This window comes from Dryobates pubescens, chromosome 17 (genome assembly GCF_014839835.1).
Source record: "Dryobates pubescens isolate bDryPub1 chromosome 17, bDryPub1.pri, whole genome shotgun sequence".
Classification (NCBI taxonomy): Eukaryota; Metazoa; Chordata; class Aves; order Piciformes; family Picidae; genus Dryobates; species Dryobates pubescens.
Genome location: NC_071628.1, coordinates 19,286,923 through 19,312,857, shown reverse-complemented (window position 1 = coordinate 19,312,857; position 25,935 = coordinate 19,286,923). Strand labels below are relative to the sequence as shown.

Below are 25,935 nucleotides of genomic sequence, written 5' to 3'. Positions count from 1 at the left end.
TGCTGCAGTTTAATTTCTTGCAAAAGCCTCCCTGTTGATGTGCTCTGTGGCCAGTGATCTGAGTGGTTGGATGTAGATTGAACATGTTACCTGAAATGTATGTTGGAGCCATGAAAGTACTGTGCGTGTTTTGTTGAAAGAGTAATTGCAGTTACTGTGCAGGTGGTTATCTGGTATTTTGTTTGGTCACCAGTAATACTAATTGGACCTCCTGATATTTTGTGGTTGGTTTGCCTCTAGGTTTATGCATGGGGCTGCGGTGCATGCCTTGGCTGTGGCTCTTCAGAGGCAACTGCTCTCAGACCCAAGCTGATCGAAGAACTGGCTGCTACAAGAATAGTTGATATTTCGATTGGTGACAGTCACTGTTTGGCACTTTCCCATGGTAAAAGGAATAAAATGTAAAGATACATAACCCTCTTGATCAAAAGCACTTGTATCTCAGGTTTTGTTTTCTACTTTATTTACTTTTTTTAGATAATGAAGTTTATGCTTGGGGTAACAATTCAATGGGACAGTGTGGTCAGGGAAACTCTACCGGTCCCATTACTAAACCGAAGAAAGTAAGTGGTTTAGATGGAATTGCAATTCAACAGATTTCAGCAGGAACATCCCATAGTCTTGCCTGGACAGCTCTTCCAAGGGACAGGTAATAATGACACTGGGGTTCAGGTATAATTTATTTTTTTTAATATGAGTTCACTTTGGAGTACATTTAACTCTTCCCTGAAGGTGTTAACCACATCGTGTGTTTCGGGTATTCTGCTTGCAATGTGTTGCACTGCAGAGTCCTTTCTTCTCTCTTTCTTTCCCCTGCTTCTGCTCTGTTTCCTTCTCTTCTTTTCAAGTAGTTAACAGATTACAAGTAAAAATAAAGCAGCACCAAGGATTTGTATATTACTATTTTTATATGAAGATTTCTAACTGCTGTTTTTGGGAGAAGAATAAACTCTTTTTTATTTTTTTTTCCTTTTTTTCTGTGTGTACTTCTGACAGGAATTTTTCTGGCTTAGGCAGTTTCCTTTAGTGTAACAAGGAGTGAACTAAGCAGAAGATTTTGGGCAATGGGGCAGTTTAGACAAATTACTGAAGTGGATTTAAACAGCTTAACAGATTTCTGGATGGTTGCATGTTAATCTGGACTAAAACTAGGTACCAAAATAGTATGGTTATTAATATATAGTGACTGAAATACTACTTTGTTACAACAAAGACATGAACAAGTAATTGAAGTGAAACAGTAAACTTCAGATTTATATATGGACTAAGACAAAGGAATAGAAATATTTAATAGTTGAAAGATAATTCAAGGGAGAATTTCAAATGCCTGATTTAAAAAATAGCTATCTTAGAAAAATCAATTAAGAAAACAAGACTCAAATAGTTAAGTGGCACTGCACCTTTTGAATTCTCCCTACAGTGCATCGAAGTCTCCTGATAATCTGGCATTTGTGATAAGACCAGCTTTGTGAGTCCTGGTCTGCTCTTGCACAAATCAGATTAAATACATATGATTTGATACTTACGGAATTGTAGACATTGTTCTTCATAAATGAAGAATGTTTGATTTCTGAAGAACTTTACAAAAAAGATAGCAGTATATACCTTCAATAATCAGGAACTTGGTCTGCCTCAATCATGTTAGTTTGTTCTAGGAAAAAAATAATAGGTTCTGCCAAGCGTGTCCTCAACCTGCTTAAACTGTTAATTTATTACAGAATGTTTGAGTAGCTAATGCACTTTATGTTTGATTCCAGGCAAGTTGTGGCATGGCACAGACCGTATTGTGTAGACCTTGAAGAAAGTACTTTTTCCCATCTTCGTTCTTTTCTTGAGCACTACTGTGACAAAATTAACAGTGAAATTCCCCCTCTTCCCTTTCCTTCATCAAGGTATATACAGCATATGCATGTTACAGATTTGTATAAGTTCTATTTCTTTACAGCAGTAATGTGTGGCTTTATTGGTCTTTTCATTAACAAGCGTAAGTGTGTTTAATTGCTTGTTCAGGTGTTGTTTGTATACATAATACAGGAGCTTTTCAGTGGCTCAAATTGGTGCACTTGAAAATGCAAGCTTCCCACAAATGTGAGATTCATAGATGGAATGACAGTTAGGTTTGAAATACATGTACAAGAAGCATTTTTCTGTGCTTTGGGTTTGGGGATTGGTTTGCATTTCCATACAATTGTCTGTGCTGGAAAGAGCTCCAAGAAATTAAATCCAACAAAACGAAGCCTGTCTTCATAGGTCCTGTTAACTAAAACAGCCTCTTGACAAAGCAGCAGTGATTGTTACTACATCTTCCAGATTTGAGTCTTTTCACCAAAGGTGACTCTCTGCAAAAAACACTGTAAATATCAAAGATCTTTAGGAATCTGGGTTTTTTGCTACAAAGTTTTTTCAAAGTTTTCTTTTTAAAAAACACTAGAAATTAATATCCAGACTTGTCATTTTTTAATCTGATCATTCTACTCTTAAATCTTCCAAGAGAAAACTACGTTCGTAGAGGGTTGGGGTTTTTTGCGAGGAATATATTTGTCTGGGACTACTTCTGTAACTGAATACCTCTTGGAACTCCTGTCCACAAAGACAGTTTATTCTAGTTTTGTTGTTTGTTCTTTTAAGCAGTTTTGCATAGGCTTTCAGAAGAGCTTCTTTAAAGTCCCAGTTGCAATTTACTTATCTTTCTGGTATGTAAAATCAAATAATAATTTAGTGCTTGCAGCCCAAAAAGTGGAAGGGAGTACATATAATAATAGCAGACATTAGCAGGGATGCATTTCTTTTTACAGGGAACATCACAATTTTCTTAAGCTGTGTCTGAAGCTTCTTTCAAATCATCTTGCACTTGCACTGGCTGGAGGAGTAGCTACTAGCATTCTTGGCCGGCAAGCTGGTCCTCTTCGAAACTTGTTATTTAGACTGATGGACTCTTCTGTCCCTGATGAAATTCAGGAAGTAAGTAATGCCTTTTTGTTTTCATGTGCAGATCCTACTACTCATTCTTTGTTTGACTGTAATTAGAGATTTATCTGAATTTCTGAGTTGGGCATTCTGATGAAGACAGTTCTTATTTACCAGCTTTACTTATTAAAGTTCTAAAATGTAATCAGCACCACTGTTTTATGATTTGAAAGCAGAGGAGAATGATTGCCTAAGAATTCTAAAAAGTTGCTTTTGTATTATGACACTTTAATCATTGATTGAATTCAAAATGTTAGTATTGCAAACTCCCTAACTCAAGTAATTTTTTATAAGGTGGCATTCTTACACAAAATGGCAACTTAAAAAGGATTCATTATTGCTTTGACAACATGTTGGTCTCATTTAATTCTTGCAGTGTACCACATGTCTTTGCATCATAGAATAAAAGGTTAATGTGCTATTGTGTGACAGAATTCTGATGCTAAATGAAATCAAGTGAACGTTTTGCTTATGTTGTGTGATATACTGTAACATCTTAAAGAAACAGCTGAGTTGATGCTTTCCCCCTCCCTGCCCCCACCACTGAAAAACTATTTTCTGCTACTGTAATTTCAGGTTGTAATTGAGACACTCTCAGTAGGGGCAACTATGCTGCTTCCTCCATTGCGAGAGAGAATGGAATTGCTACATTCTCTTCTACCCCAAGGTCCTGATAGATGGGAAAGCTTATCAAAAGGACAGGTAAGGTCAAGTAAAAATGTGCTGTGCTTTGAAAGCAGTTGTAGTTTTTCTGGTTTGGTTTGGTGGGTTTTTTTAATAATTTTGAACAGTGAGGTGAGCCTCTTTGGCAGAGTGCAGGCACATTATTGGTGAGATGCATTGCAGAGCTTAGCCGAACAAGCTCTATAGGTAGCCTGGCTAAATCAGAATTTAGTGAGGCAGGCACCACCACATGTTTTCTCAAGTGAAGGCTAACCAGAGGAAAGTTAGGAATCACTGTGTTAGAATATCTAGTCATTAAATGTTTGTGAATACTAGCATGATTTAACAAGTCTTGATAACAGAAAGTCACCTATTTTCTATGTAGAATATTTGTGTAATGCTTTTTCTTTGTGGGGACACAGTCTCAGGCTGCGCCAGGGGAGGTTTAAGCTGGACGTTAGGAGGAAGTTTTACACAGAGAGAGTGATTGCCCGTTGGAATGGGCTGCCTGGGGAGGTGGTGGAGTTGCCATCACTGGAGGTGTTTAGGAGGAGACTTAATAGGGTGCTTGGTTGCATGGTTTAGTTGATTAGGTGGTGTTGGATGATAGGTTGGACACGATGATCTTGGAGGTCTCTTCCAACCTGGTCTGGTCTGGTCTATTCTATTCTATACTATTCTACCCAACTTTGCAAAGATGACTAGGATGGTTTTTTTCTTCCTCTTCTTTCTTGAATGCAATGAGTAGGAATTAATCTAGGTTAGGAGGCTTACCCAGTATCCTACAAATGGCAGTAAAGAAATGCAGGGCTATCTGTTCCTATCCCTGAGGGCAGTAGGAACTGAAGGTTCAGCAGCAGTCTCAAAAAACTGAGAGAAACTATTGTTTAGTTCCATACACATAGGATCCTGGTGAAATCCATTATTTTATACACTATGGAATTGTCTGGTTTATACTGAGACTGAAACGGGTTTTTCTAAAGATTTCTGAAGGGTAGTACTGGTACAAAGTAAAACCCGTGACAATTACTAGGGTAGAACAAGATCAAGTAGCTGTGGCAAACAGTACTGCAATAGAAGGTCATTGCTCTGCATCTGCCATGTCCTTTAGCCTAATGCATGCTTGTCCTGCTTTTTACCCTTTTCCTTTTTCCTATATATAGATTAGAATAATTTCCAACCCCCTACTCCCTAGCCCCTCAAGCAATCAGATAACTGGAAAAACCTGGTGAAAGCATTTGGTGCAGTGTCTAATCTCACTGTCTTTATCTCAGTTTTTTACTAGATATGGTAATATAATTTGATATATTTATCAGTTCTCTAATGCTACAAATCTGCAGGAGAAGCTGTTTGGATTTCTGTGTTGGTTTTGTGGTTGTTTTTTTGTGTGTTTGTGAAGTTCTCCAGCTTATTTTCATGGCTTATTAAGAATATTTTTATTGGGTAACTATTAGGGGTGCTTTTTCTTAGGTCATTGTTTCATCCTTATTAACAGAGTGTTTCTTGTTTCTATAGAGAATGCAATTGGATATTATTCTAACAAGTCTGCAGGATCACACCCATGTAGCTTCCCTGCTGGGCTATAGCTCACCATCTGACACCACAGAAAATTCCTCATTATGTATCAGCTATGGAAATCTCTCTGATCAGACCTACGCTGTCCAGAGCAGTCATCCAGATACTCATCTAGCTGAAATCTTAATGAAAACTCTTCTACGAAATTTAGGATTTTATACAGTATGTATAGGCCTTGTATTTATTTATTTAAGGGCTCTTGGATTTTAAATAGTGTTGATTGGTTTTCCCCATATCAGAAAATATTCTTTTTAGCTAAAGTATCAGTGCTATATATATTTGTCCTGAAGTGAACAAAAGGGTTAAATCATCATTATTGTTCTAATGTTATTATAGTGGTATTTTGTTAATGTAGTGGTCTTTTGTTAATCTGAATGATCTCATATCAGTCTAAAATATTTTATTGCTCTTGATTTGCCTCAAAATTTTTTCAGGATAGAATGTAACATATCAAGTAAATACATTGTATGGAACCCTTTGTCAGAGAAAGTTAGCTTCACTGAGGTAACTACCTTATATAATAGTGCAGCAAGTATGACTTAGCCCTATTCTTATACATAGTGTGTCAAACAGTTTGTTGTTTTAGGGGAGTGTAACAGCAAGTAACTGATTCACAGGTTTGTCCAACTAGCCAGTTAAATGTAGCAGTGAAAAGAAATCAGAGATTTTTGTTTCTCTGGCATAGTATCTCTAGGTCTGAGGGCAGGGGTTGGTAGTTCCTTGTTCCTTTCTCTAGACCTCTGCCAGTCATCTAGCTTGAGCTGTTTGTACATGAAACTAACTCAGTTTTTTAATAGATTGCAGAATAAAGTCAAACTGGTAGCTACCTCTTGCTCTTCTTTTTGCTATCCTAGATAATGCAAGAAAGGATTCTAATCTGAAATAGTTTGTGTCAGACCACAATAAATTCTTAAGGGTTATTGCTTATTTCAGCATACTGTGAGTTAGTGGCCAGGGCTGGGAGTGAGTTCTTTCATCCACTTACCTTTGGTGAGCTAACGAAAAAGATTTTTGCATCTGAAAATGCTCTTTCTAGAATATAAATGCTTGTTTGACAGCTGTCACAATCACTATTATGACATTCATAATGATTGTAATATCATTTGTTTGTCCCATGATCCACTTGATACATATGATGTCTTCAGTGATTACAGATGCACGTGGTAAAGGTAAAAAAAGCATCTTTTTAAGATGACAGTCAATTATTACAGCATTCAAAGACAAACTTAATTGTTCTTTCTCCTCCCCACCCCTTTCCTTTGCCTTAATAGGACCAAGCCTTTGGAGAACTGGAAAAAAACAGTGATAAATTTTTACTGGGTACATCATCATCAGAAAATAGCCAGCCTGCTCATCTTCATGAGCTTTTATGTTCTCTACAGAAACAGTTGCTGGCTTATTGCCACATCAACAGTGTTAGTGAGGTGTGTGTCCTTCTTTTTCTCATTTGAGGGGGAAAAATTAATTCAATATGCATAAACACTGGAAGGTTGTAAGACTCCTGTTGAAAGTCTCCTGAGTATTTGAAAACTAAACTGATTTAAATAATGAACTCTTGAAATAACTTTACAGCTTGTGCTTGTTTCCTCCTAGAATTCCAGCAGTGTGGCACTGCTTCACAAACACCTTCAGCTTCTCTTGCCTCACGCCACAGATATCTATTCCCGTTCTGCAGCACTGCTTAAGGAAAGCTCATGGAATGGTAGTGTTGGGGAAAAACTGAGAGGTAAATGCTCATGGGAAAAAAAAGTAATGGGGTCTCTGTAACCTTAGGGTAGTTCTTGTTTGTTTAGACTTAAATAATAGAAGGCATTATTTTCCTTTTATCTGTGTAAAATAGACATCCCAGGTTTCCACAGAGGACATTAAATGTCTATCCAAGGACAGCATCTGGTCCATGTTTTCCATAGAACATTTTGCATGGAGGAGAAATATGGAATAGAGAAGATACTGTCTTTGTAAATTTTTGTTTCAGTTTTGTTCTGGATTATTTCTCTTTAAAAAAAACAAACACCACCACCTTTATTTTAAGATTACTGAAAAACACAGGAGTAAAATATGGAATGGATTAATAATTATTCAACAGCCCCCCTAATTCAACATTTATAGTTGAGGCATTTTGAGACAAGTATTTTAATGCAGTTCTTTCTGACTTGATAATTTGTGCTTGGAATAGAGTGCAGAACTATAGCTGTACGTGCTTAGAATTGCATAACTACAGCTGTAACGTAAAATACCATTTGTTCTCCATAGGTGTAATTTATGTGTCAGCTGCTGGTAGTATGCTCTCTCAGATTGTCAACTCATTATTGCTACTGCCAGTATCAGTAGCTCGGCCTTTGTTGAGTTACCTGCTGGATCTGCTGCCACCTTTAGATCGTCTTAATAGACTGTTACCTGCTGCAGCTCTTCTAGAAGATCAAGAGTTACAGTGGCCACTTCATGGTAAGTACACACTTTTTGAAAGAATGCTATGTCACCTTTTTATACTGCAAGTTTAACTTTCCCGTGCAATTTTTTTTTGTTTGTTTTGTAAGCTAAGTGTCTTGCTACATCTTTGAAAATTCTTTAATGTGCTAACATGATAGTTACAATGGTAAGTGGTCTGTTTGTCCTAACTGCTCATTCTTCAGTTTGCAGGTTGTTGGCTGAGGGGCAAATCTGCTATTAACTGGGAAATGCTAACAGATCTGCTGTTAATTTTAGCAGTTTTGGAATTTAATCTTGACAACAGTGACTAATCTGACGATTCATTGCTAATTACTTTTAGGTGGACCTGAATTAATTGATCCTGCTGGTGTGCCCTTACCACAACCTGCCCAGTCTTGGGTATGGCTTGTTGATCTAGAGAGAACTGTAGCTTTGCTTATTGGGCGGTGTCTTGGTGGCATGCTTCAAGGACCTCCAGTGTCACCTGAGGAACAAGATACAGCCTATTGGTTGAAAACTCCTCTTTTCAGTGATGGAGTGGAAATGGATATCCCACATTTAGGTAACCTGTTAAGTGCCAGTGTTTAATAGTTACTGTAAATATTTGTGTCAATCTTCAAATTTCTGATTGAACAAGTCTGGGTGCTTAGGGTTTGTCTTTCAGCAATCTTGGCTATTTATGCAGTATTACAAAAAATTGGGTAACAGATATCTAAGCGTAGGCTGTAGTTTATGAAGGTCTTGGAAATGCACGTAGCCCTCAAAACTGGCAGAGTTTAATTTCTTGGTTATTTCCCTTTTGTTAGACAAATGCATGAGCTCCTTATTAGAAGTGGCCCTATCTGGAAATGAGGAGCAGAAGCCATTTGATTATAAACTGAGACCTGAGATTACAGTCTATGTTGATTTGGCCTTGGGCTGTACAAAAGAGCCAGCAAGGAGCCTCTGGATCAGTATGCAAGACTATGCTCTTAGTAAAGGTAAGACGTGGAAAAGATGCGTGTGTGCACGTGTTTAAAAGCATATTGCATGCGTCAGCTACATGCCTAGCAGAATCCTGTCTTTTCTTTAGCAATAACTTTTAGTTCTGTGACATGATAAACTTAATCTATTGTCAGGATGATTCCAGTGATTGGCAGATGTAGTTCAATATTCCCTTTCTCTCCAAACTACACCAAAAGAGACTCATTTACTTACTCAGTTGTTAGTGTTTCTCTTTTCTTAGTAGAGCAGGGTGAAATTTGGAATTAAAAAGAAAAAATTGATGGGTAGGAAATGGGGGAAGGCAAAGTGACTTGCAAAGTATGTTAGGAATGGGAAAAGGGGGTAAGTCACGTTTTGTTTCTCAATCCTGAGAGACTGGCCTTCCAATATTAATGGTTCTTCCTGCTTACTGCCTAGATGCTTACTGCTTACTGGCCAGATGAAGATGACAGCAAATGGTATTGTGTGCCTGTGGAGAGCAATACAGTTGCAAAATTCCCCAGATTAGGAAGCAGAAAGTTGTAAATATGGTGTGTTTTTAAAGAAGTTCCATATAAGTCAGTGTCTTGGTAGAGAGATGAGTTCCAGATCAATATCCTTGCATCAAAGAGAGGTTGCACCTGAGTTCATCTATTTGAGTCTCTGGTGAAAGCTTGTGTGCAGACCCTTGGCTGACTCTTAGCCTTAAGTGCTTTCAGCAGACCAAAGCATACTTGTCTGAAGCTGTGTATTTATGAGTTACTGTTGCTACATTTATTTCTTAAGCATTAACACTACTTCTAAATGGAAAGATGTGTATGGGTGAAGATTTTTTTTAATGACCTCATTGAAAATATATTTGTTTGTTGGAAACAAACGAATTATTTTATAGGCAGCTAGAGGCTGTCTCAAGATTGCCAGACTTTGTTCTTATGGGTGACTTTAACCTGCCTGATATCTGCTGGGAATTTAACACAGCAGAGAGAAGGCAGTCTGGAAGGTTCTTAGAGTGTATGGAGGATAGCTTCTTATGCCAGCTGCTGAGTGAGCCTACCCGGTGTAAGGCTTTGCTGACCTTCTTTTTACAAACAGAGAAGGGCTGGTGGGAGATGTGGTGGTTGGAGGCTGGCAGGGGTGCAGTGACCATGAAGTAATTGAGTTTTCAATATGCAGTCAAGCTAAGAGGGGCATCAACAAAATCGCTACTCTGGTCTTCTGGAGGGCAGATTTCAGGTTACTCAAGGAACTAACTCAGAAGGTACCCTGGGAAACAGCCCTTAAAAACAAAAGGGTCCAGGAGGGCTGGACCTACATCAAGAAAGTAATCTTGAAGGCGTAGGAATAGGCTGTGCCCATGTGCCGGAAGATGAGCTGCTGGGGTAGGCAGCCAGCCTGGTTGGGCAATGAGATTCTGAATGAATTAAGGGAAAAAAAAGAGGTTGTATCATCTTTGGAGTAAAGGAGAGGTTGTTTAAAGGATGATGCTATGTCATGTCGGAAAAACATTAGAGAGGCAAAAGCCCGTTTAGAGCTTAGACTGTCCACTGCTGTGAAGGACAACAAAAAATCCTTTTACAAGTATATCAGTAGCAAGAGGAGGGGCAAGGACAACCTCCACTCCTTAGTGGACATGGAGGGCAATAGTGTAACAAAAGATGAGGAAAAGGCAGAGGTACTAAACAGCTTCTTTGTCTCAATTTTTAATAGCAGGATAGGTTGTCTTCTGGACAACTGGCCTCCTGAGCTGGCAGATGGAGTCAGGGATCAGTATAGTTCCCCTGTGATCCAGGAGGAAGTAGTTAAGAGATGTGCTTAGCTGCTTGGATCCCCACAAGTCCATGGGACCGGATGGGATCCATCCTAGGGTGCTGAGAGAGCTTGCAGATGAGCTGGCCAAGCCACTCTCCATCATTTCTCAACAGTCCTGGCTCACTGGAGAGGTCCAAGATGACTGGAAGCTGGGCAACATGATGCCCATCCACAAGAAGGGCCATAAGGAGGAACCAGGGAATTACAGGCCTGTCAGCCTGATCTCAGTGCCAGGCAAGAATATGGAACAGGTCATCTTGAGTGCAATCACACAACAAATAAGGATGGTCAAGGGATCAGGCCCAGCCAGCACAGATTTAGGAAGGGCAGGTCCTGCCTCACCAACCTGATCTCCTTCTGTGATCAGGTGACCCACCTGGTGGATGTGGGTAAGGCTGTGGATGTGGTCTGCCTGGACTTCAGCCAGGCCTTTGACACCATCCCCCATAGCAAACTCCTGCCCAAGCTGTCAGCCCGTGGCTTGGACAGAAGCACTCTGCGCTGGATTAGGAACTGGCTGGAGGGCTGAGCCCAGAGAGTGGTGGTGAATGGTGCCATATCCAGCTGGTAGCCAGTCACTAGTGGTGTCCCCCAGGGATCAGTGCTGGGCCCCATCCTGTTCAGTATCTTTATTGATGATCTGGATGAGGGCATTGAGTTCATCATCAGTAAGCTTGCAGATGACACCAAGCTGGGGGCAGGAGTTGATCTGTTAGAGGACAGGAAGGCTCTGCAGAGGGACTTTGACAGGCTGGACAGATGGGCAGAGTCCAATGGCATGAGACTGAACACATCCAAGTGCCGGGTTTTACACACTGGCCACAACTACACCATGCAGTGCTACAGGCTGGGGTCAGAGTGGCTGGAGAGTGGCCTGCCAGAGAGGGACCTGGGGGTGCTGGTTGATAGTAGGCTCAAGAAGGCCAGTGGCATCCTGGTCTGTGTCAGGAGCAGTGTGGCCAACAGGAGCAGGGAGGTCATTGTGCCCCTGTACTCAGCACTGGTGAGGCCACATCTTGAGTCCTGTGTCCAGTTCTGGGCCACTCAGTTTGGGGAGACTGAGGAGCAGCCAGAAGAGAAGGCTCAGGAGAGACATTACTGCTGTCTACAACTGCGTGAAAGGAGGTTGTAGCCAGCTGGGGGCTGGTCCCTTCTCCCAGGCAGCCAGCAGCAGAACAAGAGGACACAGTCTCAAGCTGCACCAGGGGAGGTTTAGGCTGAATGTTAGGAAGTAGTTCTTCACAGAAAGAGTGATTACCCATTGGAATGGGCTGCCCAGGGAGGTGGTGAAGTCGCCATCACTGGAAGTGTTAAGGAGAAGACTGGATGAGGCACTTGGTGCCATGGTTTAGTTGATAAGACGGTGTTGGGTGATAGGTTGGACCTGATGATCTCAAGGGTCTTTTCAAACCTGCTTTATTCTATTCTAACAGTAGCAAGTTTTGAAGAATCCTTTCTATTTTCAGATTGGGACACTGCAACTTTAAGTAATGAATCACTCCTAGACACTGTGTCCAGATTTGTTCTTGCAGCTCTTCTGAAGCATACAAGTTTACTTAATCAAGCTTGTGGTGAGAGCAGGCAAGTAACACAAAGCTTTTTCTAAAAGTTTAACTTTAATTTCTAAAAGAAAGTTTGTATGATTGTTTTTTTTTTTTTTATTTAAATTATTGTTCAAATTATTTTTTCAAATTTATTTTGTGGTTTGGGTCCTTTTCTCATAGGTACCAGCCTGGTAAAGCTTTGGCAGAGGTGTATCGTTGTGTATATAAAGTTCGGAGTCGCTTGCTTGCCTGCAAGAACATGGAGCTTATTCAGACTAGATCATCCTCCAGAGACAGATGGGTAAGACAGTAAATCTCTTTTCACTTGTTCAAGTTTTACTGTGCATTAAGGAAATTTTGCAGAATGTTAGTTATTAAAGGAAAATAAAATTTTCAACTTCTTGAATATAAACATCTGTCATTTAATTCACACAATAACAAAAGTATCTTTTTGAATAGGAAAAAACCACTTGTCTCCTTCTATGCTTAGCTTTCATTTTGGTGAGAATTAATCTCATTGTCTATATTTTTCTTTTCTCAAGATGTTAGATAACCAAGAACTGGCTGATGTTGATACTCAGGAACATTCTTTTACTCGTACAATTGATGAAGAAGCAGAAATGGAGGAGCAGGCAGAACGTGACAGAGAAGAAGGACACCCAGAGCAAGAGGATGAAGAGGAGGAAAGAGAGCATGAAGTTATGACAGCTGGTAGTAAGTACTAGTTATGTGTGTCAGTAACATAATGCACTTGGGAAAAACAATACATTTTTCTTTCCAAGGTAAAGAGGAGAAATAATTTAAAAGATTATGAAAGGTTTGTCTCTGTAAAAATTGTGAGACGCTTATTTTTATAAAATGATGTAGTGCTTTTATTGGATCAGAAAAGTCTTCTGATGCAAGGGAATGTGAATGCTAGGCATGCTAGAGGCCTAGCAATTGCCTAGGGGCAATTCCCAGGGCATCTGACATATACCAATGCTTCTCATGTGCACTGTACACAAAACTAACAGGTTTCGTGTTACTTTCTCTGAAATTCTGTTTAACAGATCTCTGAGTTTGCATCAGCAGTTACATAGAGAATTTTTGCTGTGTTCTGTATGTGTTAATCTTCTATGTAATAAGCTTTGAAGGGTAATGCTACTCAAGCTTGGAAACAAAAGTGCTGTTGATAACAGTGGTCTGAGCAAGCTGGAATTCACTTTTATCTATGAATATTTCTTCTTGAATCCATTAAAAACGTTGATATTTTAGTCAGCTTTGTATTTGTGCCACTATTTGCAGTACTTTCTTGTGGGCTTTCTGAAAAGGTTATTCAATTCTTCAGAAGCTAGCTTGAAAAAAGTGGACTTCACAAACTCATGTTACTGACGGGCTTGTAATCAGGCTCAGTGGGATAGTTAATAGTTAATTTTTCCTATTCTAGTGAAGAAACACACAGTTGCACTCAGTTGTTTTTTTTCTTGCTGCCCTAGTGGTGGTGAAGACAGAAATCATGTTAGCTTTTGAAAATTACTTTAGAATCTGCATTGCTTACAAAAGAAAATTGTCTGACTTGAAATAATTTCCATAGTTAGAGAATGTATTTTTTCTTTTCCAAATCCTGTTCCTCAGGCTACTGCAAGAACATTTAACTTTTCAGCTGCTGCTGTCACCACTTATTTTGCTGACAGTGTTTACTTTACCAATCAGAACTCCCATCTTACAGGCCAAATTGTATGTTACACCTTTAGTTTCTATATGCCATGTCATTGTATCCACAATGCAGTAGGCTTTCCTGACAGCCTGCTATGGAGTTCAAGTGCTTATTCATTAGGTGATTTATGGGTCTGAAAAGTATAGAAGCGTTACTTTTTCAGTAGATGTGATGTGCTTTTGCTACTCGGTAGAGTTATCCTGGGCACATGTCCTCATATGCTACCTGCATGGATTTTTCTGGGGACAATAAAGGAAATGTATCCAGACAGACTGTGGAGTTACATGCACAAATAAGTAGGAAGATGATGACTTTTACTAGAGGTCCTAAGAGAGGCTGATCCTGACATGGAGAGTTCACTTTGTGTGCTTGATGCTTTGCTGCTTTTATTAACATTAGCAGAGGAAGTGTTTGAATCTACCTTTGCCTTTCCAAAGGGGAACTGAACTTCAGAATCAGATTATTCGCTCAAAGTAATGTACAGAGATGAGTTGGTTTCTCTCACAGCTTGTTTAAAACAATCCAGCACCTACAACAACAGCATAATTTAGGTGAAGGCTAAGAACTTTGGTAGGATCTTCATTGTACTGACTAAAGCTGATAAACTCATGAAACTGTTTCAGCATTGAATTATAGATATGCTGGTGTCTGGAATACAGATTTACAGAAGCATTGCTCTAAGTATGTTTGCTGCAAGGCAAACACGAAATAATCTCTTTCTCTTTGATGCTACCTAAACAGGAGTGGGGTTGCAGTAAGACATTGAAAGAATGTGTAGTGTTCCATCAAATTTCATTGTCCTTTTTATTTTAAACTTAGCATTTTGTAAATGCTTCATTTAACCTGTCTGCATGACTTCTTTTATAGTGTTAAATTATTAATGTGGGGTTTTTTTACTGTTGAAAAAATATTTGTTGTTCTTTGTAGTGGGGCAGTTTGTGGCCCAAAATGTAGATTAATATTTCATTCTATGTAGCTTTGTCTGAAAGTTAAGACCTTCTTTTTGTGTTGCATGTTACAGAAATATTTCAATGTTTCCTATCAGCCCGTGAAGTAGCTCGCAGTCGGGATCGAGATAGGATGAACACTGGTACAGGGACTAGGCTTGACGATCCACCTCCTCAGTCTCAGCAGGAACGAAGGATTAGCACTGATCTAACAGAAGGTCAAGATGTGTATACTGCAGCATGCAACTCTGTGATCCACAGATGTGCCTTGTTGATCTTAGGAGTGAGCCCTGTTATTGAGGAGCTTCAGAAACGAAGGGAGGATGGACAGTTACAGCAGCCTCCCTCTACTGCTCCTGAGGGCATTGGACTCATGACAAGGTTTGCTGTCTGCTATCTCTATTTCCTTTATAATTGATTAAATAACCTCAAGTTTGTGTCTGATGATTCTAGGAAAATTTATTTAAAGAGAATTTTTGCCTGAGGCCATGTTATCTTTTTGCTGAGTAAGAGTTTTATCTGTGTAGACTATATTTACTTTTCAAAGCTGGATTTAGTAATAGTAATGAAGTCTAGATCATCAGCTGTACAGATTATCTGAGGTAATTGGAAAAAGTCTTTACTTTTCTTATAATTAATTTGGATATTTTTTATTACCATATTTGTATTTTCTTGAACTTCACCAATGTTCTATAGTTTTGTTTATAGGCAAGCATTTCAAAGCCTATTATGAAAAAAAGTGTCGTTCATGACTTTTGTTATAAATATGCCCAACGTATTGGCATGTGAGAGACACTATTCCTATGCAGAATTACAAAATAAAGCCAGATGGCTCATTGAATTGGAGAAATACATAGTTTAAATGGTAGCACTACATATTATATTTGAATTTTCATAACGTGAGATATTCTGGCTAATGGTTTTACTCCAAACTTGACCTATTTAAACTTGTATTGTAGCAATCTCTCTCTCTCTGTGTATTGGAATATGACACAGGAATTACGTAGCTGGTACTGCTAGCTAACTCCTGAACCTACTTAAGCTTCTATTGTACAGAAATGCTGTTCTGATATTTCACTGAAGATACTGATGGGGAGTGCAGAGGGAGATTTTATATATATATTCAGTACCCTTTATTCTTTTTGCCTCTCTTTGGAAATCTAGTCCCTAAAGTATGAGGTGCTGCCTCTGTCATTGTCAGAGTGGCTTTTTTCAAAGTGGCTTTCATCTCCAACATACCAAGTTCAGGATTCATTTGATGGGTGTTTTTTTAAGAAGTTCAGTGCTTCTTCACCTTCTTTTTGTCTGTGTTGTCTTGTCCTCTCAGCTCAGAAGAGTTTTTGTATTCTTTATGAAATACTTACCAAGGCACTGGAATGGCAGTTATTTGAGGTTGCCATTTGTTCAGTTGGCCAGTAAGAGCATTAAGAAGTAACAGATTAGTAATATCCTTTATAAACATAATAAAGCCATCAGACCACTTTTTTCCTCTCTAATGTGGTCTTGTGTTGTTCTGTGATAATCTGCTCCCAAATAAAACTGAGGTATTTGCTGAATTTGACTATCAATTCTTATTTTTGCCTAATATCAGTATTTTCTTTCTCTGTGTGGCTCTGAAGCAGGAGTGAAAGTCTTACTGCAGAAAGTCGTTCAATCCATGCAAACTCAAACTACAGACTGATTAAGTCAAGAAGTGAGTCTGATTTATCTCAGCCAGAGTCAGATGAGGAAGGTTATTCACTTGTAAGTAAAGTAGCATTATATATTTAGAGATTATCAATATAATACTCAGATGGAAAATACATCTCAAAACTTCTATTTAGTACTGTGTTTTACTACTTTAGCTTCTAATAACTACCATTGTTAAAAAGTAGTACAATTTAATACAAAAATATTGTTATAGCTCTGATAAACTTTTCACTTTTATGGGTGAAAAGTACATTTTAAATACATGTATTTAAATTATTCACCACATAATGTTCACCTAAAGAAATGAAGCTTTTCTTGATCTTTTAATCTAGAGCGGGAGACGAAATGTTGATTTGGATTTGGCATCATCACACAGAAAGAGGGGTAAGTCTTACTGTTTACCTAGTGAATATTGACCTGATGAATATGCTAATAATTCTTAAATGAAAATGTATTTACAGTGAAATGCCCTATATAATGGCAACCAGCACGTTAAAACTGAGCATTTAAAATGCTGCTTGTACTGAGTTGTGTTGCTTTGTCGCTGGTTATAGTAATCCCTAATTTATAGCTATTTATTCAGTTTCTAGAATTGCAGTGCTTTTTTGAGGGAAGTGAGGATTTCTGTGGGATCAAGTCAATTGGGACTTTTCATTCTATTTTCACTCATGTGACTGCAAGACGAAAAATTGGTGGAGAACTTTTAAGGAAACAAGCAACTGCTTCCTCCATTGCTTGAATGTACATATCAGTGTTTTTGCTTTTGTACTGTTTGTTGTTGCTGCTTGATTGTGGGGAAGCACTCAAGGTGGTGGAGGAACGAAAAAAAAGGTCCCACTTCACTCAGGATAATGTAGAGAGAGAAAATCCAGGGCAGCTGCCCTGAGCTGGCTAAGGGGTATATCCCATGACATGAACACTACACTCATCGTAAAGGAGAAGGCCTACTGAGGATGAGGGCTCCGCCTATTCCTTCTCCTACTTCTTTTCATCCCTGGAGACTCCTTTTATTGTCTCCACTGTACATTCACTGGGCTGACTATAGCTTTGTGTAATTAATATAGGCATTAGTGATAATACCAATTTTGCTATTTCATTAAATCTGTTCTCATTTGAACTTACGGATCCCCTCACCTTTTTCTGCTCCCCCTTCTCTGCTTGGGAGGAGTTGTTGAGTGATAGAGAATGGATATAGTTAGCCCTGGATATGAACTAAACAGAGACAGTGAGAAACAAGCAGTGCATTTTTTTTTCTTATTAGGGCTTTTTTGGACATGTTCTTTTGTGTTTGTACCTTGTGCTCCTACAGCTTTTGCATATGATCTGCTTTTGAGTGGGAAATGTGTGAAGTTTTATGTCCCTTTGAACTGAGGGAGGAATGGAAGGAAATGCTTATGCTGTATAGATGCTAGAGAAGATATCTGAGTGTAGAGCATAGTTGTGCTTTACACCAGAAGTATACATGGGAACACTTCTGGAATTGCATCTCACATACAGTAAAGCCTCCCGGTTTTTCTTGTCTCTCTACAAAACAGCAGAAACCATTGTTCTTTAAGGGACTTACAGCTGAACTCAGATTTTTGTTAGATTGAATGTAGAGTTGGCAGTGGGAAAGAACGAGTGGAGCAGAATCATAGGAACCACAGGAACTGCTTCTGGTTTCTTTCAGTTGGAGTTTATTATTCAAAAGATTCAATCATGTTTCCTCTTACATGCAGTTTTTGGATTAATATCTTACTGCAATTTGTAACACTTCCTTGAAAGTATTTGCTCTCTTAAGTGTGTCTCCATAAGCTGTGAAATAATGTATTGTGTATAGATTATCGGTGAGGGGTTCTTTAACGGGCAAGAGAGTAATTCCCTGTGTAGTGCATTGGCATATTTTAGAACTTCTGTTTATTGCATTAATCAAAATTCAGATCACATTTCTGGGATAATTGAATCTCATTATTGGTTATAGTCCAGTTTTTATTGTATGAAAGCTGTTCTTATTCATGAATTGCAATATAGAAAAGAAGCATTTGAAAGGCTACTAATAGTAATAGTTCAAGTTCCTGTGATCTTTGAGTTGAATATGGAAGGAAAATATTCTTTATTTTTTCCTCAATTAGCATTTTAGACACTCAGTCCAATATTTAATGTCCTTCTGTTCAGAAATATGACTGTGGGGGTTCCTACTTCAGCCTGAGGATCCTTGGAGTATCTTTTTCCCTGCTATTATTTAGTTATTTCTGTGTTAGTAATCTTTTCATTCCATTCCTGCAGAAAAAAATCTTTTTCAGTGCTTTTGCCATAGTGATGAGCACGCTATTAGATCCCCCCCATATCTTAAGACATTTGGATTTTTTTGTTGTTGATTAATCTTTTTCAATTTAGTGTGCCTCAAAAGGTCACAGCTATCCTGTGCACTGTACAGTGCATGTGGGATATTGCACTCTGCATTAGGTACCTAACAGTAAAGAATGAAGATTGAGCACTGCAATCATAAACATAGCTGCAGAGAGATAATTGAGAGTTCTTCAGTCCTGGGGTTTCTTACTTAACAGAGGTCTTAATTCAGTGACTTTCACTGTGCTTCTTGTGTGTGTTGTAGTGCTTTACTAACACAATCGGGCAACTCTGGAAAAGGCAGCAACTTACATGAAGTCCAAATTAAATTGAAGTTTGTATATCTGCAATAATAGAGTTCCACATTAAGGAACTGAACTATGGTGTTTGAGTAAGGGATATTAGCATGTCTTGCTGTATGTGTATAATTGTGTTGAAGGGTTGTTGTGGGTATGTTTGTTTGCTTTTTCTGAAAAGAAGGTAGAAAACTTCAAAGTCTGTTCCCTAGGCTATAGTAAATCAAACTAAGAGTAAATATTTTTTTCCCTAAATGTTGCAGCTTCATATACTATTGTATTGACTGAGATGAGATGAAGGTGATCATTTAAGTCTAAGTCAGAGTAATTGTCAGGAAGAGATGTTGTGAATGTATTACCTTCTGTTTCAAATGTCTGCTTTTTCTTCTGATTCTTGTGTGGTGTAGTGTATTTTCTCCTTTTTGGCCAGTTGAGCCCCAGAAAAAAGAAGAGCTTCAAGCAAGTAACAGATGGCATGTTTATTTTTTTTGTCTTTATAGCTTCCCTATGTATTTTATGTTTTATGGATTGTTACTGCAGCTGTGCCACATTCATTTAGAAAACTCATTAGAAGCTGGCTTATAAGGACAATTTTTTTTTTATTTTTTTTTACTGTAAGCTTGAAGTTTATTCTTACATGCAAAAATTTAATGAGATTGTAGAAGCCTATGGAAGTGCTAAGCTGCAATCAGTTCTGTGTAATTGATATTACAGAGAATCAAGCTAAGTGCTAATGTACAATCATACTTTTAATTCTTTTTTTGATATTTAACATCTTCAAGGAAAAAATATGACTTTGGTTTAGATTCATGTGCCCTAATTCTTACGTGTGTTTAATTCTGAAATGTACTACTTTGACTTCTGATGACGTAGTTTTTAAACTGTACTTTGTTACAGCTTCTTGTTCTACATTTAATCTCTCGTAATTGTTGGACCTCGTGGTTTTAAATTGTTGTTACATTTAAACATTCTTGCATTTAATACTAAAATAATTAGGTTTTTTAAATACCAATTTGTTTAGGTTTTTATTGAAGTACAATCTTTGGGTTTTTTTCTTAAAAGACTTGTTACCTACAAAACTTAATTTTCTTCTGATGTTCTGTTAATCCTTAAAAGGTCTCTTTTATCTTATGATTTAAGACACTGAAATTGCTTTTTGTTTCTTCACTAATCCTTTGATGCTGTGCCGTATAGTAGCACAGCACAGGACACATAGAGGCTAGGAAACTAATGTCACTTTGAGATGCTTTAAGCTCTCCTGCTGCTGAAAAACTGTAGGGTTTATGAAAGCTTTTGAAACAGTTGTTATATAGGCAACCTTTTGTGTGTAGGTAATATGAGATTTCATTTATCTTCTCCCTGGGGCTCTGCTTACCTTCCTAGATGAAAAAGTATTTTAGCAGCCTTTTATTCTACTCTGTCCTATTTTTCTTATGTTTATCTGCCACTTCAAGCATATAACTTAGATTTTAATAGAGAACTTTAAAACAAGAATTATAAGAATTTAATATTAAAATTAAGGTAAGGTGGTATCTGTCTTTATTTCAAATATTGTCAAATAGACTAACAGAATATCTTCAAGTTCTTTTGTAGTAAGCCTGCCAGTAATGTTGCAGTTAAATCATCATAAATTAGGAAATTGGATTGCACTTTGAAAAGTAGTGTATAAATTTAATCTCTGCATTATCCAAAATAAATTCATGTGCATGTCTTTTCCTCAAATATTTAATGTAATCTAAGCATTGTGATGTTTTGTTCTGAAGCCATTTTAGTCTGTTTAGACTGCAAGAGTGAGGAATACCATATAAATACACCTGAACACTATTGACAGAAAAAGGAAGTGGACAGGTTTTCATAATTCATTGCCCTGGCAATTAATTTTTTTGGCAACTTAGTGGAGATTAGGTACCTGATTTACAAAGGATAAGCAGAATTTCACAGTATTTTGAATTTGTAAGTTGTGTGAAAGTGCTAGTTGCAGATTATTTGGCAGGATAATAACATTTTGCCTTTAAGTCAGGGAAAGCTTGGTGTAGAATGGTTGCTAGGAGAGTTGTCTGGAGTTCAAAACCTAATGTCTTTCTTCCCTTGATCCTTTGAGCAGCCACGTACAGAGCTGCTGGAGGAAGGCAGTGTTTAAAGAAGTTCCTGAAACTAGCATCCAGCTTCTTTTCATTGCAACTCAACCTCACTGATAAAAGAAAGCTTTCAGCAGATGAGTTTCTATAAACTGTTACAACATTTGCTTGCAGATGGCTAAATGTAGCTATGTTCGAGGCCAGTACCCTGCAGATAAGATGTTAAAAACTGAAGTGCTTATGTGTGAGCGCTAGGAATGGGTTATGATTCTCAAAGTGATACATATGACTCATCATGCACAAGAGATATTATTAGTTAAAAAATCTTTTCATATTAACATAATTCAAACTGAAATTTTGAGTTGAATGTAAACTTCACTTAGGTTTCCACAGAAGTCTCCAGACATCTAAAGTTCTTTTGAGCAGGGTCTGCCCTCTGATAAGACCCTGCAGAGCTTCAGGTTGGCTAACGGCATTTACAAAAACAATAAAATGCTGTCTTCTGTGTTACTAAGTATATTTAACTGATGCAGATGATTTAACTGCTGCTTAAGGTATGACTTGAAATATGCCACTCATTTGTGCCAGGAATACAGCTGTAGAAAAACTTGTCTGGAAATGAGATCAAATACATGGCGATGACTAAATTCCAGATCTGCAGATTAACAACTGATGTTCATTTGAAGAAGTCTGTTTATTAGTGATGGTGAAGTCTCAGGTAGTCTAATGACATGCCAAAGTAATAGGGAATACTTCAAAATAAACTAGTGAAGTTGCCAGATGGCAAAAATACAGATCTAATACATGCAGTAGACAGTAGTTAATATACATGTCTCTCTCTTGAATCATAGGAGTGTAAATGTTCTGTTAGTCTAAAAAGAAACTATTTTCTTTTCCCATCTGCAGCCATGAATTTTGTAAATATTTCTTTGAAAATAATATTGTACTTCTCCAAAACTATGTAATATATAGTGGCTTCATTTTAAAAAAGATAAAATTGATTATATAGTTAGATCTTCAGATAACTATCCAAACGACATTATTTTTGTCATAGCAGATTTTTTTTTCTTTACTATTTCATCATTTAGCTGCAAAACATTTATTTTATATTCGGTGTTCTAGCTTTAAGATGAGCAGTTTGAGTGGCTTCTATCTTTTTGTTTTCTTACTTGGCAGCCTGTTGCAATACTGCTTGACATAATGAAATACAGCCTTTCCTTTAGGGAAATGGCTGTAAATTTAAACCAATTGTTTCGCTCTGAGTTGCTTAATGCATGGTTCAGTCAACATGAATATCCATTTTCCACCTGTATGAATAGCTGCAGATCAATCTTTACCTGTTGTCAAAATGTGCCTGGTGAACTGCAGTTTATGAGACTTCATTGTGTGTATCTGTAGGAGCAATACACAGTCAAATGGAACCTTTCAGTGACTCATGGGCTCGACTGAAATACAGCAGAGACTGGTTATACACATCCTCCTACTCATTTGTTGAGTCCGATTTTGATCTCTCAAGATCCCTTGGAGTTCATACTTTGATTGAAAATGTTGTCAGCTTTGTAAGTGGAGATGTGGGAAACTCACCGGGATTTAAAGAACCAGAGGAAAGTATGTCCACCAGTCCACAAGCATCAATCATTGCAATGGAACAGCAGCAGCTGAGGGCTGAGGTAAGTTTCAGTTTAACACCTTTTTTTTCATATCTTATGCTCATTGCATGATTTTTATTTTTTTTTTTTTAAAAAAAAAGCATTTCCCAATTCTCTCTATTCAGGACCTTTAACCTCTCTTTTCTGTTAAAATATCTTAACTGGAACTGGGACCCTTAGGTAAAGAAATTCTAAAATGAAACTTTTTTAAAAAAAGGTGTCCATAAGAAAACAGTTCTCATTTGTTCTCGCTTGCATCCGAAGATCTAATTGTAATTTCTAAGGAAACTTTCTTGTTAATACTGTCATTTGCCTGCTTTTATTTTTAGCTTCGACTGGAAGCACTTCATCAGATTTTGGTGCTTCTGTCTGGGATGGAAGAAAAAGGCAGTGTGCCATTAATGGGAAGTCGTCAGGTACCAGGATTTCAGTCATCTTCGTTGCTTACTTCTGTTAGACTACAGTTTCTTGCCGGCTGTTTTGGTTTGGGCACTGTAGGACATGCAAGTGCCAAAGGAGAGAGTGTAAGATTGCATCACTACCAGGTGTGTACTTGAAGAGTTTCTGCCATTTCAATAACTGGGTGATGAAAATGCGTTAGTCCTTAAAATACTTATTTGTTGATGCAGGATGGTATCAGAGCAGCTAAGAGAAGTATACAAATTGAAATCCAGGTGGCCGTGCACAAAATTTACCAGCAATTATCTGCTACATTAGAAAGAGCTCTGCAAGCTAATAAGCACCACATAGGTAAGTGAAAACCATAATTACAAAATGTGTCCTGTTATATACAGTACAGCAGCTCATATAATTAACAAAGTAGATTTTGACATTACAGACCAGAATTTACTAAGCCTGACCTCTTTTCCTGAAAAGTATAATCTTTTAACTTTTTTCTATCTTAATTTATTTCAAATGTTAGACCTTTTAAAGATACTAAAATATTGTCAGCCTTTCTATTCCACATACCACAGTCCTCCGCAATCACCCAAGTCTTTGGTGCTTCAGTTATTTTAAGGCTCTTTTAATAATAAGCAGTTTTCTGGAGAGGGTAAAAATATCCACTTTTTTTCCTTTGTTCAAGTGAACTTTCTTTAAATGATGAAACAAAGAACAAGGCATGAAGAAGACGATGTTGTAGTGTCTGACAGAGAAGCCTAATGCTTAGTAATTTAAATAATTACATTTTATTACCAAAAAAAAAAAAATCATCTGTTCCTTCTGCCTTTGTGTTCTTGCTCTGAGCAGCTTATTAATTAAAAACAACTTTATTTTAATCTTAGAAGCACAACAGCGTCTTCTGTTGGTGACGGTCTTTGCTCTAAGTGTACACTATCAACCTATTGATGTCTCCTTGGCCATTTCCACTGGTCTGCTAAATGTGCTATCACAGTTGTGTGGCACAGACACCATGCTAGGACAACCACTGCAGCTGCTGCCCAAAACTGGTATTTCTCAGCTCAGCACAGCTTTGAAAGTAGCCAGTACAAGACTACTTCAGATCCTTGCTATCACAACAGGGTAAGTATTGAATGCTCCCTTGCTTTCAGAAGACTTCATTGTTAAGCTTTTCAGCACCCTTTCAAATAACTTTTCTTTTGTGAGAGCTTTCTTAAGGAAAAAAAGTGTTTTTCTGAAGCATATAAGTGAAAGGGAGCGGGAAGATTAGTCACATAATTAATAAGAAAGATTCACTGGTAAATATTTACAATTTGTGAGAAGTTTCACACAATTTCCAGAATTTGGGTCAGAATAGTTACAACTTCATAGATTGTATTATAGTATTTCCTGGTTTTCAGCTTTTTTTCAGTTGCTGTGGAAAAGTCATTTGTGTAAAAGCAATACCAGTAATGGGGCAGGATTTCTTCAGAGCAGTACACTGTGCTGCTTTTCAGAATATAATTTTCTCAGGAATACTGACTCTGCTAGACCAGGGAACAGCATCCAGAATACTGTCGGTGCTTAAATACTTCACATAACCGAGTAAAGAAAAAAGCAATAGCAAAAGTACTTTCTATTTTAAGCAAGAATACTACTTACTATTGAGTACATGCGTCTTCATTTCAGTGTCTATACAACACACTGCATCATTTACCTGTCCCAGTCAGTTACTTAAGAAGAAACACCCCAATAACCCCACACCAAAAAATGACCACCCCGAACCCCCAAAAGTAACATGCCATCTTTGGAAGTTGCAGTGGGATTATGTTTAGTTGACTAAGATGTTGTTTTACCCCAAGTAAAACCCAAAGATTGGACAGCTTTAACGTGTCTTAAGGTTCAGGTAAGAATAATCTGTCAAGCATGTGATGGAAGATGAGGAAGCATAACTTGCTGCAGAAGAGTGTGTTCAAGTTAGTTCTGTATTAGCTCCAATCAGCACTTGGAATTTATATAGTTGTATCTTTATGCTGTTGTTCCTTAGATCAGCTCTCAGGTACTTTTATTTTTACCTTTTTGTGTGCATAGAACCTATGCTGACAAACTGAGCCCAAAGGTAGTCCAGTCTTTGCTGGATTTATTATGCAGTCAGCTAAAGAACTTGCTATCACAAGCCGGTGTGATGCTTATGGCTTCCTTTGGAGAAGGGGAAGGTGAGGAAGATGAAGTAGAAACAAAAAAGGTGGATTCAAATGGAGATGAGAAGAGAGACTTCAGAGGTAATTACCTTGCATAATTTCTGTTTCAATTTTGAAAATTCAGAAAACAATGATAAAAGCAATCACTGTAATCACTACTGTAATTTTGATTATTTTGGGGACATTCTTTACTCTGTAAATCAGATCAAATAAAGCCATGAACTAATTTTGTGCCCAATTCAGATTTATATAGATGTGGTAAAGCAACTTAAAGGTAGGAGCAGGTGGAGAATAAGAATTAATCCATGTGGTTTGGAATTAGTAGCAGCTAACTGTTTTCCTTGGAAAATTAGTTATTTGTAGTAGTGTTTTTCATAAATGTGGTCATGGGAATATAGTGATCTAAATTTCAAACTGCAAATAAGTCTAACCATTCAGGAAATTGTTTGGTTTGCTTTATATTACATAGTTTCGCAGTCTGAGGAGAGTGGAAGTTGAACCTACCCTGTCATTTGAAAATTGGCAATGAAATACTTTCTGCAGTATGAGTATTTTCACATAGTCTGCAGATTATTAATGAGCATTTTAATGTGAAGCAACCACAGTCCCCTCCCATTCCTGATCCCTGGACTCAGAGGAGGGGAAGTAGAAGAAGTGGGGTCAAGTCAAGCCTGGGGAGAAGGAGTGGTTGGAGGGAAAGTGTTTTTATTTTGTCATACTCT

At 37.8% G+C, this 25,935-nt stretch overlaps 1 protein-coding gene across 1 annotated transcript in view; it reads left to right on the top strand.

The window, feature by feature from the left end:
- Window positions 1-25,935, top strand: part of HERC1 (HECT and RLD domain containing E3 ubiquitin protein ligase family member 1) — a 93,434-nt gene that overhangs the window by 25,060 nt on the left and 42,439 nt on the right. Inside the window, exons 9-30 of the mRNA XM_054168981.1 lie at window positions 241-385; window positions 478-649; window positions 1,758-1,892; window positions 2,796-2,961; window positions 3,544-3,669; window positions 5,146-5,367; window positions 6,477-6,629; window positions 6,799-6,931; window positions 7,459-7,650; window positions 7,976-8,197; window positions 8,442-8,615; window positions 11,874-11,988; window positions 12,132-12,252; window positions 12,494-12,665; window positions 14,669-14,975; window positions 16,217-16,337; window positions 16,616-16,667; window positions 22,384-22,655; window positions 22,964-23,179; window positions 23,264-23,384; window positions 23,918-24,155; window positions 25,104-25,294. Coding sequence (XP_054024956.1) covers window positions 241-385; window positions 478-649; window positions 1,758-1,892; window positions 2,796-2,961; window positions 3,544-3,669; window positions 5,146-5,367; window positions 6,477-6,629; window positions 6,799-6,931; window positions 7,459-7,650; window positions 7,976-8,197; window positions 8,442-8,615; window positions 11,874-11,988; window positions 12,132-12,252; window positions 12,494-12,665; window positions 14,669-14,975; window positions 16,217-16,337; window positions 16,616-16,667; window positions 22,384-22,655; window positions 22,964-23,179; window positions 23,264-23,384; window positions 23,918-24,155; window positions 25,104-25,294 — 3,766 coding nt within the window. The remainder of the gene's footprint in view (window positions 1-240; window positions 386-477; window positions 650-1,757; window positions 1,893-2,795; window positions 2,962-3,543; window positions 3,670-5,145; window positions 5,368-6,476; window positions 6,630-6,798; window positions 6,932-7,458; window positions 7,651-7,975; window positions 8,198-8,441; window positions 8,616-11,873; window positions 11,989-12,131; window positions 12,253-12,493; window positions 12,666-14,668; window positions 14,976-16,216; window positions 16,338-16,615; window positions 16,668-22,383; window positions 22,656-22,963; window positions 23,180-23,263; window positions 23,385-23,917; window positions 24,156-25,103; window positions 25,295-25,935) is intronic.